The sequence below is a fragment of the Haliotis asinina genome, chromosome 1, assembly GCF_037392515.1.
Source record: "Haliotis asinina isolate JCU_RB_2024 chromosome 1, JCU_Hal_asi_v2, whole genome shotgun sequence".
NCBI lineage: Eukaryota > Metazoa > Mollusca > Gastropoda > Lepetellida > Haliotidae > Haliotis > Haliotis asinina.
In genome coordinates, this window is record NC_090280.1 from 102,347,845 (window position 1) to 102,369,495 (window position 21,651).

The window sequence follows — 21,651 nt, forward strand, 5'->3', positions numbered from 1 at the left end:
CTTGGGCCTAATCTTTGACTCACATTTAACATTTCTGCCTCATATCAAGTCTTTTAAAATTAAATGCCTGAAGGCTCTTGACTTGTTGAAAGTTGTTTCCAACTCAAAGTGGGGAGGGGATCAAGCAACCCTCTTACACCTACATCGATCACTGGTCCTTTCGAAACTCGATTATGGCTCCATCGTATATGGTGGAGCCTGCAAAAGAAACCTTAAACTTCTTGATTCTGTGCACCATCAAGGCTTAGGACTTTGTCTTGGGTCTTTCAAAACTTCACCTATTGATAGTCTCTACGTTGAGGCCGATGAACCATCTCTTACTCAACATCGTATAAAATTGTCTTTACAATACATTACTAAATTATATTCTAACGAATCTAACCCTACCTATAACTGTGTGTTCAATCCCCTTTATGAGGATTTGTATAACAAAAAGTCTTGTCTTGTTCCACCTCCTGGGCACAGAATTAAACCATTTATTTCTTCTGCCGGCATTGCGCTAGAAAGTATATCGCCTTCCCGTCTTCTTTCTTCTCCTCCTTGGCAACTGGTTAGGCCACAAGTTGACCTAACATTAACATCATTTAAAAAATCAGAAACAAATGACTTACCATATTATAAACAAGAATATCATCAATAAAAACATAAATATAGCAATTACAAACTCTTATTTACAGATGGATCCAAGGACGGAGGCGCAGTGGCTTGTGCCACTGTCATTGGATCCAGAACAATATCATCTAGATTACAAGATAATAGTTCTATTTTTACAGCAGAAGCTAACACCATATTAACAACAATATATTCAAAGACACCCTAAACGTAAACAATATATAATCTATTCCGATTCTCTTTCTTGCCTTCAGGCTATTAAAAATGCAAACATTCACTTTTAATAGAAATTATTGAATTGTATAATGATCTTGCAACGACATCGTCTTCTGTTGGTTACCCAGCCATGTAGGGATCTCTGGTAACACATTGTCTGCCCTTGCTGCTAAAGCAGGACTCAATAAATCTGTGACAGTACTGCTTATTCCTTACAGTGATTACAAAGCGAGCATTAGATTTTATATCCGTGATCTGATGAAGAAGAAGTGGGACACCCAAGTAGGTATAAATAAATTACATGAGATAAACCCTTACATTGGTTATAGCCGCTTGGGTTGTCAGTCCAGATTTGAAGAGGTTATTTTACGACGATGTCGTACTGGTCACACTAGATATACTCATGCGTACCTGTTAAAGGAGAGGATCCTCCATTTTGTATCCCTTGTGATGAGAGAGTCACGGTCAAGCATATTCTGCTTGACTGTGTTGAATTCTCCATCACAAGGGATATGTATTTTACAGTTAAAACAATGAAGGATCTCTTTACCAGCGTCAGTTTTCATTTAAGTATTGTGTTTTTAAAAGAAATCATTTTTTGACTGAATTTTGAGCAATATGTTTCTGTAAAAAGATGTATTTTAATAATTGGTGGTTTGGATTCGTAACTAGAATTGTTAGTGGCTGTACTCTCAAAGGGGGTTGAAGTATTGTAAAATTATTGTCCTCCCGAGAGGGTACGTAAGTCCAAAAACATTCAATGTAAATTTAAGTCTACCAGGATTTTAATCGTAGTATTCCTGTTCTTTTAATTTTGGCTAGCGTATTGTACACTCGCCAGCAGCTGGAGGGATGATGTAAATCCAGCTAGGGTCCATTCAGGTAGCAAAGGTACAGTAAATCCCCATGGTCCCTAGTATGGTGATCTACCTTCAGCTGTTGGCGATCTATAGCCTGTTTTTATATTGTATTGTCTAAATATTGATAATAGTTTTAACTTTCCATGCTAGTTTTAATTCATATTGTTGTTTTACTGTCCTTTGTCGACAGGTTTTATAACACACATATATTCCATTTCAGTGTTTTGTTCCCGTCACGATATGGCTGAACTATTGCCGATGTGACGTAAAATATTAACTCATTCACTCACTCACTCGGGCAGAGAAAGCAGTTTGACCCAGCCAAGAGACAACAAACATATTTCTGTATTTCAATGCTTAAATCATTGATATCCCGTTTATTTTTAGATTAAACCAATATCGTTTCTAGATTTGTTGTACAACCGATGTATTATTGGTATGTTAAAAGGAGAAAGAAATATCGATGTTGTTCTTAGAGGGTAGTAGTTCATCACTGCTCTGATTACAATGTGAACTGTTCTTCAAAAGAGAGTTGTAGCATATTGGAGTTTTGCTCCGAAAACGTGCAACAGTCGCTTTTTCAGTTAATGCTAAACATATCATGAAAATAAAAAAGGATTAAAGGATCAAATGATTCACATCATCGAAAGGCACCAATGCACAACCAGTTTGATCCGAATAACAATTTTACCTGTAAATATTCAACGCTTTGTAGTTCCCCAGAAAAGAACACTTCCCATATTTTCGATAGACACTGAATAATTTTGAAGAGGATGAAAAATGCAGCAGATTCAAACTGGAGGGAAGGGATACTTTTTCCAAAAGTAAATTATCACACAAAAACCTTTCTTGTTGCATCCTGTTATATTCCACAATATATAATATGTATTAATTATGATTCATTCTACTTTCAAGAAACTGACCCCAATACAATATGTTTGGTCATTCGTATTAACTCAGAGGACGAGATTGCTTCAAGAAGAGCCACGTGCCAGGATTTTTAACATAGGTGCTGATACTAACGTGATTTATCACAATAGGAGTAACTGGGGCCCATTTCATGAATTGCTGTCTTCCACCAACAAGTCCCTTTCCTGCAGAGATGACGCCATTCTTCCAGCTGAGCCAAAATGGTCTGTATTCGTTGCAGGATACAATAGATGATTCGTGGTGGACAGCCATGTTCATGCACTGAAGGCATCCAGTGATAAAGGACTTGGTGTTTTCGTGTCCACCGAATGCCACCTCATACGCAATAATATACATGTAAGGATATGTGTGTAGGGCAAAGTTGGCATCGTGGCACGCCTTGACCAGAAAGAGCATAGTAGAGGTGCCGCCTGTGATAACTTGAAGTGTTTTGCTTGCTAACTGTTTGAAGATGTACCTTTTGGTATTGGGCGTGGTCAGTCTGAGATAGGGACCTGGGAATGGAAGTATTTGGGCTTGTTTACAATTGATAGTTACAGTCAATGTCAATGCGCTTTGGATCTCTTTAATTGATGCGACTGTTAACAATTGTTGAATGGGAAAAATATGGAATCCTAGAAGGGACATTTGTCGCAGTGTCGCTCTGCTGCTTTGAATACTGCTTTTGTTCCCCCAAATGGCGACAAGTTTTAAAACTGCACAATACAACGCTATAATAAACCATAATATATTTTCTACACATGCGCACCTATAATCGATAAGGGCGACAATGCGACATATTTTAGCCTTGAATCCGTCCGTACTGTGTGTTCACAGAAATCTTACACCATAGGTGTCGACAGAAACATAGAAAGCGGATCTGAAACTACCTAAAAATTGTAGCATTGGCGTTAACTTAAGAGACACGTAAACTAGAGAATTCACCTGAAACATCTTGCGAACGTAAGGGACAAGTCACAATAGACAAACCACTGTGAATATACATTTATAAATCTTATTTTGAAACAGGTGAGGCGGACTCACTCTCCGGTTTGAAGTCACAATTTAGAGCTGTCATAACTTCGCTAGATATTCGTTAGAGTTACTTTCTAATTGATCTGGCTTTGCCAGCCAGCCAGAGGACACCCTCACTTCTTGGCTTCCGGTTCTTTACCCAAAGTTTATAAAGACGTCAATGAGAAAATCAAACATTCCAAATCGTGTGATCTCGGTAAAGCATTTGCTTTCATTTTTGACAAATTGTCCTGAACTTCCGCAGGTAGATATGTCGGTAAATCTGCGTTCACCATGTATACTTACAAATGTACGAATGGATCAAGGCATCCTGTCCCCGGTTTCATTCTTACCAGCGTGAAAACGATGTATCACCGTGTTTCAGGGGAAGGGACGTTTACTTGTACAGTTTATCAAAGGTTGAGTCCAACTGCCATTGGCCATGCAGGTGTTGTTGACACTGACGACGTCCAGCAGCACATCTCTGTAGTTTATGTGGCAGGAACATGTCCTCATACCCTCTGTCAACTTGGATGCATAACTGCAGATTGCATGTGGGAACTGTTCTTCAGAACAGACATCTGGTTGATAGATATCAACTGTGGAGGAGACAAATTACTTGAAATCGTTGAATGTGAGTTGTTTGAAGTTTGATTATTAAATTTACGATACTGTTTTGTCTTTTTAAACACACATTCCATCCATTTTAGCTATAACAGGGGAGTTAACTGAAGGGCCAGTTCTTCTGCTGAAGATAATGCCGATAGACATTCACAGATGTGGACAAAGAAATGTAACGATAGCAGGAATACGTCAATGCAAGGCTGAAGCAGTTTCGCGAATGTTGATGCATTCACGTACGTCAAACAAATGCCTGTCTTCTGTCATACATAAAACAAATTCCATGTATCATTTTCAGTTTCTCAGTGCTCACTACTACATCCTGGCGTTAAGGTATTGCTTGAAAATCAGGCATATAAGGGTGACCATGGCTGGCGTGAAATGACACAGTTAAAGTTACCTCACATTTTGTCTGACAATAGGAACGGAATCTGGATGAGCCCTAGAAGGAGCTTCGATAGTTCATAAAACAAAATATAATAAGTGTAATGTTTATGTCAAACAAACATTTATTAATATGTCAAAAAAGCGAACACATAGTTGTTTGTTGGAACGATTCGCCGGAAGGAAGGCAGTAACACTGAAAATACATGCTCGCAACATAGGAATTTGCTGTAGATATTTTTCTGAGTGCATTGTTGTAGACATGAGGCAGATAAAAGCAAGTTTTCTGTTAGTTATTCGTGGCATTTGTTGTACAAGTACGCTATTTAATGGTGACGAGGACGCCGCTCTACATGCTCAGGGGAGAATACGTCAGTCCTCACCAGACTCTAAATCAGCCAACAGCGTGCGTTCATGCGTGATTGGTGAGTTTGTGGGTGGGTGAGTATTTAATCATCTTATACATCAATAATAAATGTGGTGGTTTATCACAATAGACACTGACAAAATGCTACAGATCACCAGCACACAATAGATCATGCAGCCACTAGAAACAACCGCTATTGAAAATTATTTTTTCATTCAAAGAAACTATAATAATTGCAGTTTATCAGTATATTTATTCTAGAGTTCCCTTTACAAAATCAACTAAATGTGGATTCAAGCTATCCCTTGTGATGGAAAGATCATTACAGTCAAACAGTATATGCCTGTCTATGTTTCTGTCACACGGATACACAATGAAGGATCCTCCCCTTTCAAAAAAATATTCATTTTGTTTTTATCCCTCACCAAATATACAAAATGTACATGAAAAATTCTGGAAGCAAATTCTTCACCTACCTATCACTACACGAAACATCATTATTCTTTGAAGGTTAATGTTTACTATATTGTTAATTGTGAAATACTGGACCAGACTAATATATCAAAATGAGAATAAAATTTTGTATGAGATATATAAATATCAGTATCGCTTAGCTGAAAAGAATCTTGATTGTTGGACGGTGATAGTTTAGAAACTTCTCTTTAGCTATGGTTTTGGAAATGTTTGGGTTGATCAACAAATTACAAATGTTAACAATTTCCCTATACTATTTTAATCAGAGGTGTATTGATATTGATCTTTAAACGTTGGCTTCAGATCTTGACAAATATACCAAACTAGATTTTTTTCAGACAAATAAGTATGACTGTCAGAAGAATATTACATTAGTGCTGTAAATGTGACGGTATATTGTATTGCCCTTTGTAGATTTCGCTGTTCAAATCAGTGAGTGAGTGAGTTAATATTTACCGTCACATCGGCAGTATTGCAGCCATATCGTGAAGAGAACAATTCACTTATGACAAGAACAATTCACTTAATAAAATGAAAACATCTGGAAGAGCAAAACCTGTCGACAATAGACAGTAAAACTATTAGACTATCACAGAAATGAATATAAAACTAACATGTATAACTAAAACACTGGAATGAGAGAAGACAATACGATATAAAACAAGAGCTATAAATCTCCAACAACTGAAGGGAGATCACCATACTAGGGACCATGGGGACTTACAGTACTTTTGCTTCCTGCATGGAGCCTGTCCAAATCATCTGTTAATGACTGAACATGGAAGACATTCACATCTTGTACATAACGAACGTTTGTGTCCCTTGTGTGGTATTCCTACGATCGAATCTGAATAGCATTTGTGCCTTGAATGTCCATTCTATGACGACCCCAGAGCATCTCTCATACCACGTTTTTATCATGTATATCCTTCTGAAAACAAACTAGCTCTACTCTTTACTTGACACAATAATACCGTTATAAACAGCCTTGCTAAATATGTACTCTTAGCTATGAAACAACGCATAAAATATTTTTATCCAGTTGATCTTGTGTGCACATCTCTCTACAATATTATACCTCTGACGTCCCTCTGGGTTATCTTATTGAAGTCTTGTTACTGTCCATTCCAATATTTTTTTTTCAATTGTTACGGTTAAACATTTGCGTTGACAAACGGTATAAGAAAAGATATAGACAGGCCGAATGGTCACAACTCCAGTAAATCAGTATGTGTCATCAACACAGCAATCCGCCTTATACATGCAGTCCCTGATTCTTCAGCATTCCAGTGAAGTATGGAACCTTCATGATCGGCCTCGTGTTTACCAAGTCAAAACACACACCAAAGGAAGGCAACTCTAAAGCGCTACCTTAAAGGCGTACCGATAAAGCCTCATTACCATGATACGAAATGTGACCCGTAATAACTATCACTCAAAACTCTAACCATTGTGATCCAATAATACCTATCACTTAATCAATATCAATACAAATTATGTCCTACCTTCTAAACACAGCGGCGCTTTAGTCACACGATGCACACTACATCGCCTTCCTGATGGACAGGTGTGATCTTGGCAGGGACCCATGAATTCCTTATAACAAACAAAACACTCACTCATCAACATCAGTTATAAATTTTCCCAGACAAATAAATAAAAATGTGTAAGATATGCATGATGGATGGACATTTACCGAAAAAAAATATCATGGCTAGATAGAAACATGAGTCATTGGTGGGTTGTGTGGGATACGGAGAAAACGGCCACCGAACCTTGTGTCTGTGCCTAGAGCAAACTGCCAACGTAGTTGCACCTAGATCAAGGTAGATTGTATGACTACATATATTGTAAATATTAGTGATTAGCTTCATTGCAAATGCGCTGTTAACAATTGATTGATTGATTGATTGATTGAGTTTTATTAGTTTCAATATCCATAGCGTTTAAGCGTTGAACAAACCAATTTGATTGATTGTAGATTTTACAGGTAAGATTAGTTGATGAAAAGAGACAATAATGTAGTGTTTGTAATGGATTATAACAATATTTAATTACAACAAATGTGAATGAAATCGTCTGTTTGAAGTTATTTCAACTTTTGTCCTTGCATTTCTGCCATGATAATCAGTATGGTGATCTACTTTCAGTTGTTGGTAATCTGTCGCCTGTCTTTTGTATTGTGGTATAATCCATAGTTTAAATGTTTTAAATTTAATTAATTTAAATTTGAATAACGAGTCACCATGAGTCAGGTGAAGATACACAGTCACCCCGTTACTAGCTCGACCTTACTGGCACAGGCATTGTCCCTGGTACCATTTTGTACACAGCAGCATCGGCGACAAGATCATGCCTCATGCAATTCCTTGTTTTGACCTCAACAGTGCGTTTGGGTTTTGCATATTTTTTTTTGTTTCTTGGGGGTCCATCTGTGGGGCAGGATACGCTCACCTCAAATCATCACTATTTGAAAGTGACAACTACGGTAGCGTAGTAAGCCCACGGTGTTTTATTTTCATTATCGCCTACGTTGGTCATAGTATCTCCTACATATGACGTTATATCTCCTACGTAGGACGTAGTACTTGGAATGTCCTTCTTAGGACTTGGCTTCATTCACTTTTAGCATCAACAGTCAGGTGTTTCCTTCATTGTTTGTGTCTACTGTTTCATTTACTATTAGCGTCAACAGTCATGTGTTTCCTTCTTTGTTCAAGGTTACAGTCACACATTTCATTCACTGTTAGAGTCTACTGGTTCATTCACTGTCAGAGTCTACTGGTTCATTCACTGTCAGAGTCTACTGGTTCATTCACTGTTAGAGTAATGTCTCGAACAAATTGTTGCACATGACTATCCTGCGTTGTACTAATTGTTGTCATGTGTTGGACTGACTGTTGTACTTTACTGCATTGCTTTCATTTTGCTCTACTATTACGCGGTGCAGTTACTCCACTGTTGTGTACTGTATTTCCTGTCACACATTACTGTTATGGTTTAAATATTTCAGAGGTCGTTGCAAACGAGTGATAATCTGCTTGCTCACATCTTTCGCACAGACCTGTCTTAGAGTATCGATGGCAATCTATCACTCTTCCCACGATTCACAAGCCTGTAGAGTGTAGTAGTTCGACACAGAAAATTGCTGGAAAGTGCTGACCTTATTCCAAGATGAAAGACTTCGTCACCATCTTCTTTTGAATGAATATTACAGCTTGATGACTTTCTGGCATTTCATGGAGTGTTAAAACTAGACCCAGTAACCTGTGCTTGGGGTTCGAGAGGACTTCAAGTGGATCGGAATGATAGGCTATTGTCATCATCAATGCGAGTGGTTTCGAGTATTGGTCATTATATGGCTTTTGTGTTACACCGGTGTAAAAGTAGAATTCTTTGCCTTTTTGAGTTTCGTATTTTTTGTACACCGCAATCAGCATTTCCACCCTAGTCAAGACAACCTGTAAAACACTGACGATATTCTGATTATGGGGTATCGCGAGCATTGTATCAGCTCTAATCTACCCCCCTGATGAACAACAAATTGCCGAGGACGTGCTTTAACCAGTGACTCATCATAACTTTACACCATGCCTTCTCTCCCTCTGCATATGAATAAATGCATGCATGATAGATCAAACATAACCATAACCAAACCTGAAAGACTGCAATTATCAAAAGAACAAGGTTCATGCCACCCTCACAATACACACGTACACAATAACACCGTATAGTAACACTGCGTTAATGTCATGAATATTTACTGACTCACATTTTAAAGAACTCTTTCTACAATAATTTAATTGCTGCGATTGGCGATAAGAATCCCATGTGCATGTCATTACGACAGTAAGTGTCACTCAGCATCCCGATTTTAAACGCGAATACATCTCAACTAGTACCAAGCCTTTAAGTGGGCATGTATGCACTATAAGAAAAACTTCGACGAATTATTTGCAAGTCCTCGTCAGATTAAAACACTATTATACATCGCTCACCTTCTACGTAGAAGATACCACGTACTACGTAAAAGATAGTAAGTCCAACGTAGGAGGTAATAAATGCTACGCAGGAAATAGTAGACATATTTTCACTCGGCTGTGACACATTGATTTGTTGCTGGTGTGCGTAGGGGAAATTGCTCAAATCTTAAATGTACAAGAGTAGGACATCCCTCAGTCCCGTAAATAATGTACGTTTGCTGCAAACATACATGCATTTAATATTCCATTTAAATTCAAAGAAAGACGATTGAGATGAAGATTCAGATTTGAATCGTGTTTAAAATCTAGAGTTGCTTCACTTGATGCTTTCCCGTTGCAGAAAGGGCAGTAGTCTGAAAATAAAGTCGTCAAAACGTTACGGTATTATTAAAAGATAGGACTACCGTCTGTCTCCTCATCAACCTTCCGGGCCGTCCCTGCAGTCCCCCTTTCCACCCTGTTATTTGTTCCTCCTTGTCTCTTCATCAGGGGCCGGTATGGTAGCCTACTTTCGTAAACCTCACGCTCTTCACGCTTAACGCCCAGGTAGGATTGCCAACACGGGTTCAATGTGTGAAGTCTAGTTTGGTTGGTGCGTGATTGTGCTCGAATATTGCTTAATACGGCGTTGATCTAAACTCACTCACTCACTTCATCAGGCATAGGTGTATGGTCTTAAACAGGCAAATGTTTCCAGTGGGCAGTGGAACCGGAAAAGGGACATGATGGATTATATGACAATTCCTTATAAATATATTAGAGATATGATTCAAAGAATGAAACAAAATAAACGTTTAGAAATGTTTAAACCCAATACAAATTAAGAACATTAATCAGTTTTGACGAAATTTGAATTCTAGATATTACATATTTAACTAACACAGATGTTATGAACATCGCATGCTTTGGCTGTTGACCCATCAGAATTCGAAGATGTATCGTAAGGATGATACAATCACAGATGGAAATACATACCGTCGGCCAGTGTGAAATATCACTATGTTGCCACGGTGCTTTCGTCACCAGGTCGGTTGGAGCTGTGGAACTGTCTTTCTTGTGAAGGTGACACGTGCGAAGTGTAGGTTCGAATCCGAATGAGGAACAGCCAAGATGGGCAGAACACTCGAAGGCACACTCTCGAGCAGCAGAAACCCTTTCCTTAATGATGCCATACAAGTTGTTTTCCAGATAACGGTTATCGTCTGTGATTGATGTGTCATTAAAACAAAATAACTGTACAGGACAAAACAAACTCACTATGAAACATGACATTACAGAGATCATCTTACTATACTGGAGTTGGATCGTAGAGCTACCTTGGTTTGGTGTTGCTACAGCTAACTGCGTCGCAATATTTCCATTTGGCAGAAGATGGTTGTAGACAAAGTCATCGATTTTCTACATCCAGTTACCTTGATTTCATAATTAAACTTGCATTGCAAGAAAACAATATTATCACACACAAAAAATCTCCGATCTCCGTCAGAGGAATCTTGACATTTATACTCTGACGACGATCCCCATGGTAACTGATATGTGATATGCCTTCAGTTTTTATTTTGTATTGTCTTCTTTTTTCTGTTTTGCGGTAACAGATTTAATTGCAGCAAGGTTTAAACCACATCTGTGCTCGTGTTTTTTTAATTTTTGTCAGTAAAAACAACGGGCTACAGGTCAGCAACAACTGAATGTAGATCATCACACTAGGGACCATGGGGACATAAAGTACGTTTGCTACCTACATGGACCCTAAATGGATTTACATCAGTCTTTCATATGTTGGAAGACTTTTGTGCAAATTAGCCATACATTACAAAATACCATATATATTTGGATATCAACATCAAGGATCATGAAGAATACTGTGAATGATATGGGACTTACAGGTCAAGTGTTAGTCATACTTTATCAAGCCGCTAAGTTACCACTGTTTCTGGTGAACAGTAGATTTTGAACCTGAGCTTTTTACTCCTGGCACCGTGTTCCACAAATTTTACATTGATCTACCCATGGTTGCAGAGGACAGCAATTTCATTACGAATATCGGGGGAAAAACTGCATTGGAACTTCATGATTTCTAAACTGAACAGTTGTAAGTGATCAGCACAAAATGACCAACATTTGAAGGATTTCTGTAAATCCAGCTAGGGGTCATACTACTTATCTACTGTGTTACGAGAGTCTATTTGGTGAAAATTGCATTATTAATTAAGTAATAATTATTGTTGGTTCACACCGTTTATTGTTATGAATAATAATTATTATGGGTCACATTACGTGATAAATGTTCAGTGGTGTTAGTATTTTATCGGCAAGCCTTTAAACTAGTTCTATAGAGTTACCTCCCTTTGATTATGTTATGAGATATACACGAGTATGGTCGTGTGTGCTCGAACGTTCAGGAAATGTTGACTCATCATTAGCACACGTACTCTCATCAAGCATCATCACAGCGCACGACACCATTCAAGACACTTTGTATGAAAATAAACGCCATAGCTAGCCAATTAAGCCATAATACGTAACATTTTATGTTAAACATGGTAAACATCATGCTAAGGCATATCACCCATCAACCAGTCAAAATCTTCCGTGTCAGCAAAAGATACCCATAAATATAAAATGCATGTGACATGCATATTCATTAACCTGGCCTAAACGGAACAAGCACAAATAAAACTGTTGGCCACAGAATTGTACAACGCAAGCAAGAAATGGTTTTAAAAATGATTTCTACTGACATTTTAGATAAAACAAAATTAATATAACATACAAAGTGAAACGTCACTGTAAGCACCCGCCAGTATGCACTGAAGACAGAAAGCCACCTGAGCAAGCAACACTGAAGCAGTTTGGTAATTTTGTTACCGGTCGCAAGTCTGCTGACAAGAAATGGTATGAAGGTATTACGCAAAAAACAATGTTTATGTGCGTTAAAGATATGCGGCCATTAAGCCTTGATAAAGGGGAGGGTTTCAGGGCTTTCCGTGAAGCATTGAGCCCAGATTACCAGGTCCCATGTGCCGCGACAATTGGCGACTACCTCATGAAATTGTATGAGGTTTGCAGGGAGAATATAATATCTATGCTCAAAACAGTACCTGCCGTTGGCCTAACTACGGACATGTGCACAAGCGTAGCCACTCACGGACATGTGGACAAGCGTAGCCACTCACGGACATGTGGACAAGGAGTAGCTACCACATTGGAAGTTAAAGTCATGCATCCTTGCAACACGACGTGTAGAGGAGAGGCACACTGGTGAAAACATTGCCGTGTATCTGAAATCAATTCAAGAGGAATTTGGTATTAAAACAGTGTGTGACATCACAACTGACAATTCGTCAACTATGTCAGTAGCAGCAAAAAACGGCTGGCTATCCCCATGTCCGCTGTTTTGCTCACACACTGCACCTTGCTGTTAACGATGGGCTCAAGGCCCCAAAACATGTCATAACCGATGTTGTGACGCGCTGGAATTCCGTCTACTTTCTGCTTGACCAGCTGTCCTTGCATGGTGACATTGTTGCAGTGCTTTGTGATCCCCGTCTCAAGAAACACAAGCATCTGGACCTAAAGGACAACCACAGGACACTGGTGGACCAGTTTGTCATATCACTGAAACCTCTTGTTTCAGCAACAGAAGTTTTGTGTAATGAGGAATTTCCAACGGCTTCTGGCGTCTACCATTTAGTCACTGCACTTGTTGCCAATCACCTTGTAGTGAGAGACCTTGACTCCAACATCATCGGTGAAATGATGACGAGAATCTCCGCCGGACTTTCCTCACGCCTCTTTCAGGACGGATGTCTACAATCCCCTTCTCTGATAGCGTCAGCCCTTGACCCGTGCTACAAAAACCTGAAGTGTCTTCAGCCTGAACAGAGAACTGAAGTTCAGGATGCAGTTATTGACCTCATCACTCAGACAGCAGTACCGACAGCGTACCGACGTACCTAAGGCTATAAGTGTGAAAGAAGAGCCAGGATCTCCTTTCGAGCCACCTCTGCCAAGTGTGAAGAAATTCAAATTGTGTGAATCAAAAGATGCGGTGTCGTTCCTGCTCAGTGACATCATCGAAATATCGGACGACATCGAAGACAAACGAGACATCAGAACAGAATATACTGAGTTCCTGAACGCACAAACATGAATGAGAGAAAGTGCACTTTGAAGTCTCTATATTGGTGGCGAGAGAATGAGAACCAGTTCCCGCGTATAGCACCACTTGCCAAAAGGCATCTCTTTATCCTTGAAACCAGTGTTCCATCAGAATGCGCGTTCTCTGCTGCTGGACTCACCATTACTAAACAAAGGGCTGCCTTGAGTGCAGACGCGATCATATTCCTGAAGAAAAAAGCTTACGAGACTCATTAAAAGAGGAAGAGCCCCCTTCAGTCTCAAGCTTGAACCCCGTTATCGAGAAAGACACTCCTGACAACACTAGAACAGAAATCCCCTTTGCCGCTCCTTCAAAGACATCTCTCCAAACTCCTTTGGCTGCTTTACCCGCTCTCCCTGACATTGCACCAGTAGTGTCGGCAAAATGTTAATGTTTCATTTTCAGTATCAGTATCAGTTCATGCTGTTGCAGACTTGGTGTAAAGTAAATGTGTTAGCCATATTGTTGGACTTTGCATTCATCATTTAATTTCAAGAAGTTGACTTGTTTGTTGACAAAGTTGTGCCAATTTAAACGGCAATTTCTACAAGAAAAAACGAAAGAAATGGTTGTGTGATATCTGTCTTGTTTCAATAACTAGATATGTTCTTTAACACTTTGCCTTGTGTTCCTGCCGTCTAGCATTAATTTCATTACAGTTTGATAAATTAGAATTCACTCTTGTTGTTTACCTTGGTTTCAGTCGTTCTTATCCAGCGGATTATAGTGTTGCATATTCAACAATCAACACATACACGCGCAAATCTTGAAAACGTTTAAAGGTTTAATTACAAACACGATCTCTGCTCAGTAGAGGTTCGGAAGAAGAAATTCAGTGCAGTGATACTCAATAAATGCTTAGTCTTTAGTTGGAAACCTAAACGTTTCCGTTGTTAGAAGTCTGAAATAAACATCAATCCTGTTTTGCAAATTATATTCTTTAGGTTCCATAGTTGATCCATCTTTACATAACATCCGGTGCAGCATCAGTCAATGAATGTTTTGTCTTCCAGATTTCGCTCGTGTTTTAACCATGAGTAACTTCTTTAACCATGAGTAAGTTTAATTGATTATGTGACTTGTCGTTTTGGTGCATGTTTGAAAGTTATTAATATGTCATAAGTGCAATCACATACTAATATTAGATAATCTTGAAAAGGCAGTCAAACATAACGAAGAGAGAAAAAGGAAGTACATTGATTGGTTTCTTTTCCTGGACACATATAAATCATATTACAGCACTAACAGGCGTAATAAGTTATCTTCGGCCCAGCTCATGAATATTAATCACATTATTAATCGCGTAGAACTGGGGCACAGTGACACTTACGCTGCCTTCACATGCTGTTTGCAATAATAAAAAGGTTATACACACTTCCATACACCCACTGACATTGAATATCAATTGCTTTATTCAAGAACGTTTAGATACACTTATACATGTTGCATTATTCGTAGATGGGAAGCTGGAACAACCACGTGTTGAATGTTGGGTTTAGATAACCATCCAAATTGTCGGGTACTCGGGTCCGAGTCGGGAGTGACCCGTCGAATACTCGAGTCCTAAATTTGGGACTCGTGAGAGCCCTACTCAACGGGTTATCGTATTTTCAATCACAACAGTGGGGACAACTCTTGCAGCCTACCAGGCGCACCGAGTTAAAGTGGTTTTCCTATCCTTACCACATAATGATATTTTACACCATGTTCCCCTATGTATGAGTTGATTATGTATTACCATCACGTGTAGGAAGTGGGGGTTAAACACAGTGGAAGGAGGAATGAAACAAATGCGCGTGCGGTACGTAATGAGCGTTAACTTAGACAACCCGTTCTCGGTGTTTTATGTGCATACTCACTAATACAAACCAATATTAGCCATTTGAAGCAACTTTTATTATAAGGCAAAATACAATTCTGAGATTTATAATGTTCAAGGTGAAAGTATGAGGATTCGCAGTCTTAATTTCACTTTATTCAATTTACCTTTTTCGTTTAAAGTGAAATTCATCGGTACGGCTTCAGTGCAAACAGTCTGGGGTTTGGTGTAAATCCAGCTGGAGTTCCATGCAGGTATAAACAGTATGGTAAGCTCTTGTGGTCTCTAGTGTAGTGGCCTCACTTGGTGTTACGTAATCTATAGCCGAGCTTTACAATGTATTGTTCTGACCCGCCTCCTTTCAATGATTAAATATTGTTTTAAACCTATGTCTCTGATCCTCCATTGAATGTACTGTCCCGAGTTGCCAGTTCTTAGTTCAAAATTCATTATTACAGTATATAATGATAAACTCATCATATGACTGCAATGCTGCCGACTGACTGTATTCACTCGGGTGCTTGTGTTTGGTCTCATTGCGCCAAGTGTTTTATGTCATCTATAGCTGTGTTGGAAAAAATTAGCAACATGTGTTTTGCAATATGTTGCTTATTGTCATTAAACCAGTTACAGTCCGTTTGATTCCATTTCAAACCGATGAATCGCTCACTAACAACAAGCGTGTGTTGTGAAGATGGGGCCATCTCAAAAGCCGTTATCTGGTTACCACTTGAGATGTTCAATGAAAGTCAGTGTTGCCACTTTCAGAAGACGCTGTTGTCCGAATTGGTGTCGCTGTCGTCAGAGTCTACCCTGATGACGACTGGCTGATATTTGTTCCCAAAAATGTCTTTCTATTTCATTCTCAACTTTGTCAACGCACTTTTGCCATGTTTCCTGCGTAATGGTGTCTATTGACTGTTGAACAACCGTCTGCACATCCCGAAGTTTGAATGTTACATTTTGCCTGCCAACATCCGATTTCATAATATACCCCAAATGAGTTCTATTGGGTTTAAATCGCAATGATAGGGTGGCAATCGCAAAACTGAATGACCATATTCTGTGAGGCACTCATCAACCTTAAAGAGAGGTGTGGTTTTATTCGACTTTATGATGTCATACAGAACCGATTTGGTTGCTTTTCTGGTTATTGCTTTGTTTTGCAACCATTCTATCATGTCCCCCATCTTACTGTTAGATGTTGGGGTCTTTGTATTAGGTACTTGAAGGCCATGATATGGAGCTTTATGCATTACAAGCAAACTTTGGGGGGGGGGGGGGGGAGAGGCAGTGCTGGTACCAATTTATTTTGTACCCATTCTAAGAAAACCATCCCGTTCATTTCGGTATGATAGTCTCGGTTGTCTTTAGATTTTGACTTGAAGACTACGGAGCAGCCAGGTAGGAATCCCCGACTCTTGCAACCAGCATGGAGCACACTCAGTCGCTCTCCCTGGCCAAGTGGTAATTTTCTGGCACAGGACTCTGAAGAGGAGCTAGCGAACCATTGTGTCCCTGTGGTGTGGGAAGCACTTACCCATGTTTAGTCCAAATATACAGGCTCGTAAACCTTTGTACGTTTCTTTCGAATTGTATGTAAGTACTGGTTTCATAGTCTAACAATATCAGACCTCTCGCACAGTGCACGTCTATTTTCTGAGCCTACTTTTTTGTAACGGAAACTAAATTTGTGAAGCAACTTGCATAACTGATATTTTGATATGACCCAAAAATGCTTGGTCTCCATATGCTTTTTCAGAATACGCAGAGGTATTTTGTTTATATAGAGGTTTAATGGCGTTTCTAACCATCTGTTGTTGAAAGGAGTCGACTTTCTCACATCGTGTGGGTTTTGAGACGGTCCCCTCAGTTGTGTCCGTGCAGGTTGAATCGGTACAGTTTTTTCAAGGTAGTTTTTAACTTCCCTTCCGTCATCCCAACAGCACGTGCAGTTCGTAAACGACACTTAGCCAAAGCTTATTGAGGCCTACCCTTTTCACCTTCGTTTTGAAAAAAAGTTAAATACTTTGCAAATAATTGACTTAGCGTCGGGTGATAATCTCATTGTTTCAGGTACTGCAATCACGAATGTCTGGTTTGCCGAGCAAATCACACGTATCAATTTCACACGTGCACCTTGCCCACCTGGCTGTTCTAACAGGAAGAGGCCCCACTCGTACAAAATAGCGAAAGGTGACAAGAAAATGATGATCGTTTGTTAAACAACTCTTTTTATTCGGTGTCCCAAATTATGAGACACATCATCAGAGTTGGTCTGTCGATTTCATGTGGTTGTGAAAAATATGATTTTGTTGCAATTATTAGATTTTGTGTTAGTGAGCAATTCATCGGTCTCAAATGGATTCAAACGGACTGTAAAACCTGTTGCCGCCTACTCACGTGTTCAATCCACTAAATCATCCGAGAACTGACTGCTCATCGTGAAAGTAGGAAACATACAGAACACGTTCTACAAACAGATTTTCCTAATCTGTCTCTGAGTATGTATCTTCAGATATCATGAGCGTTATTTTCCGGCATTCCTTCAGGGCTAGCGTTCCAACAAATGTTCGTAGATTGATATTTTACTGGAGGCTAGTTTGACTTAAAATATTAAAACATTTTGTTTTATGAATTGATGAATGTGTACCATGACATTAAATCACCAAAAAACGTACTGACTAACAAACAGCAAGGGCACCTCGAAATAGGTCGATCTCAACTGCACAGAACTACTTCTCATCTCAGTTATTGATTATCACTCTGAAAGGGATACTATCCAAATCCTTCTGGGACTTTTCTCCAGTCCGGTCCTGTTTATAGGCAAAATGTTAGTGAATGTTTCATGTTACGTTGAGCATGGTCACCCACATATGCCTATATTCAAATATATCAGCTTAAGGTGGTACTGAGCAGTATTGAGCACTGAAACTTACACTAGTACATGCACTCTGTTTATGTATAATAGAGGCACGGAATGTGTTTGACGTAACCGAATACGTCTATATTTGCCAAACTATTCCAAAACCTTGCGTTGACATATTCTTTTCATCGTGACATTTCTGACTCTGTTTCACCGAAAGGCTAGGTTGGGGTTGAACGGCAACTGCAGTTGTGCTTAAACAAAATAAATAAGTGGTGTCTTGAAAACGGCTTTAAATTTTCTAAGTTGAAAACTAATTGTATTCATTTCTGTTGGAAATACAAACCGCATAAGGACCCAGAACTGTTTTTAAATGGCGTTTCTATCAAAGTTGTTAAGGAGGCCAAGTTTTTAGGTCTGATTTTGGACTCCCATATAACTTTTCTTCCGCATATCAAATCCCTAAAACCTGAATGCTTGAAGGCACTCGATTTATTAAAAGTCGTTTCTAATACAAAATGGGGGGGTGATCAAGCTACCCTCCTACACCTATATAGATCACCTGTTCGTTCGAAACTTGATGGCTCCATTGTATATGGTGGAGCCTGTAAAAGCAACCTAAAACTTTTAGATTCTGTTCACCATCAAGGTCTAAGACTTTGTCTTGGCTCCTTTCAAACTTCACCTATTGACAGCCTGTGCATCAGCGCCGTATAAAATGTAACAAAACTATATTCAAACGATTCAAACCCTGCATATAACTGTGTTTTCAATCCTCTCTATGAGGATTTATACAATAAGAAATCTTCTCTTGTTCCGCCTCTTGGTTTAAGAATAAAACCATTTATTTCTGCTTTCGGCATTCAGCTGGGTAATATAGCTCCTTTCCATCTTCTTTCTTCTCCTCCTTGGCAAATGGTTGGGCCACAGGTTGACTTAACGTTAAGTGCATTTACAAAATCAGAAACTAATGAATTACAATATAAACAAGAATATATTCAATTAATACTTACATATAGCAATTATAAATCCTTATTTACAGATGGGTCCAAGGACGGTGACACGGTGGCTTGTGCCACTGTCATTGGATTCAGAACAATATCTTCTAGATTACCGGATAGCAGTTTCATTTTTACAGCTGAAGCTAATGCCACATTAACAGCTCTTAAATATATCGAAAGACACCCTAAACATAAACTGTATATAATCTATTCCGACTCTCTTTCTTGCCAGGCACCCGTGGCGAGCCACCTCTTTGTGGTGGGTGCTGGGTAACGCCAAGAGCTCGCCGACACCCCCGTAGTGGACCCGGGGGGATATTTGGTCCACCAACCCGTTTGCCGTGGGTTGCAGACCTGTGTCGGTGGAGGAGGGGATCCTAGTGGTTGAGGGCAATGGGAGCAGGACCAGTGTTCCGATTGCTCAACACACCACTTTGGCCCTGACTTCACGTAGACGGGTGGTTGAATGGGCACGGTTCAACCAATCAGCTGGTCATGCCAAGCCCTGTGCATGGATTTTATGTCATTGCACAGAATTTGATTTGGAATTGTTTACATTTTAGTCTTGGTTCCCTTTGTTCATAGAATATTATTTGACTTGATTTTTGGTTACATGAACTTTGCCTAGAGTCTTATGCCCAGAAGGATGTGGCTCATGGGCCAATCTGGTGGAACTGTTAATATTTTTAATGTTTCTGCTGGAGTATATCATCCGAGTATCCTTGGTGCTGTAAGCTGGAGGCCCCCTTGCTTTAGCATTGTCCTTGTGATACTCTGTGTTGGGTGAGAAGCTCGGATGACGAACCAATATACCAATAATCATGGATTACCAAACCCCTAACAAAAAACAAAAACAAACGTCAACTGGAAAATGATGATCAACATCCACACTCTATACAAATTGATCACTGGCCACGTTTTTTGATTATTCAGACCCTTGACAAGACTCCTTTGAAATTAAATCCCTTTGCAATTTCAAAAGGTATCTCTGGCATTGCAGGTGAGGTAAAAGATATCAAACGCTTGCGATCAGGTTCACTGCTGCTTGAATGTAGCAGAAAACAACAAGCTACCAACCTGTTATCAACTGATATGTTTGTCGGAGTCACGGTATTAGTTTCTGCCCACAGAACACCCAATACAAGCAAAGGCATAGTTCGAGACCGTGAGCGTCTTCTAGTAGACATGACTGAGCTTGATATTATGTCTGAGATGAAAGATCAAGGAGTATCTTTCATCAAACATTACACAACACGGAAAAACAATGAAACTGTCCAAACCAACACATATCTGTTTTCATTTTCAGCGCCAACACCTCCAAAGTCAATCAAAGCAGGTTACGGCAATCTGAATGTTGACTTATATATTCCAAATCCTCTGCGCTGCTTTAAGTGTCAAAAGTACGGACATGGTGTTAATACTTGCACATTGTCTGTTACATGTGCTCACTCGGCTGAGATTACACATGTAACCGAAGATTGTGACAGTATTCACAAAAAATGTGCAAACTGTTCAGGAAATCATTCATCCTTTTCGAAAGAATGTCCCATTTGGAAAAGGCAAATGGAAATTAACAAAATCAAATTTTCCAGGAACGTCAGTTTTGCTGAAGCAAGAAAGATTGTACAATCTACTGAGCACACTAAACTTACGCCTCTGTCACAAAAACATCTGAAACCTTATCAAAAGGAACAACTACACCAGTACTAACTTCGTCAAGCTAATGTCAGACTGACCTGACATGGGTAAATTCAGATATTCCACAGTCTATCTCAGAACAGTCTACTCAGACAGATACAGCTCAGTCTACACAAAAGACCGTATCTCCTTCATCAAAGTCTTCTTCCGATCGCAAACCATCATCATCACCATCCCAGTCACACTCAAAGTCTCAATCGGCAGCTGATAGTCAGCCACCTGTTAAAAGTAAACCAAAGCCAAAGCCTGCTGCTTCAAAACAACAAAGTGGCAGAGCTCCTAAAGGGTCACAAAACAAAATTCAATTGTTTAATAAATATGGGTCTCTTGAAGACATGGACTTTTTTGAGAACGTCCATTCTAGGGCACATAGCGTGTCGCCCTCCAAAAGAGTGAGGGGTAGATCCAAAATAAATCCCCCCAAAAGATAGTTCATTCCAATAATATTGTACAGTGGAACTGCAGAGGATTGAGGACTAATTTACATGAATTACAGCTATTAGTCCAAGATTTTACACCTTCAGTGTTATGTCTCCAAGAGACATATTTAAAACAGATACATTTGACCTTCGTCATTTTTATGCATATCATTGTTTTTCACCTCCGGGTGATAGAGCCACTGGAGGATCATCCATTCTAGTCAGACAAAAATTTATTCAAAGCCC

At 39.4% G+C, this 21,651-nt stretch overlaps 1 protein-coding gene across 1 annotated transcript; it reads right to left on the reverse strand.

The window, feature by feature from the left end:
• Nucleotides 1-2,639: 2,639 nt before the first annotated feature.
• Nucleotides 2,640-10,724, reverse strand: LOC137277674 (uncharacterized). The gene is made up of 4 exons (XM_067809544.1): nt 10,416-10,724; nt 6,963-7,053; nt 4,013-4,210; nt 2,640-3,112 (listed from the first exon to the last, which is right to left on the reverse strand). The coding sequence occupies exons 1-4, from the start codon at nt 10,722-10,724 to the stop codon at nt 2,640-2,642; spliced, it is 1,071 nt and encodes a 356-aa protein (XP_067665645.1).
• Nucleotides 10,725-21,651: the final 10,927 nt, after the last annotated feature.

Coding starts and splice junctions, on each gene's coding strand:
- LOC137277674 (XM_067809544.1), bottom strand. CDS start 10,724: ATGATCTCTGTAATGTCATGTTTCATAGTGAGTTTGTTTTGTCCTGTA. Junction 7,054..10,415: donor ATATTTCACACTGGCCGACG/GTATGTATTTCC, acceptor GTTTGTTATAAG/GAATTCATGGGTCCCTGCCA. Junction 3,113..4,012: donor ACCTTTGATAAACTGTACAA/GTAAACGTCCCT, acceptor TTCCATTCCCAG/GTCCCTATCTCAGACTGACC.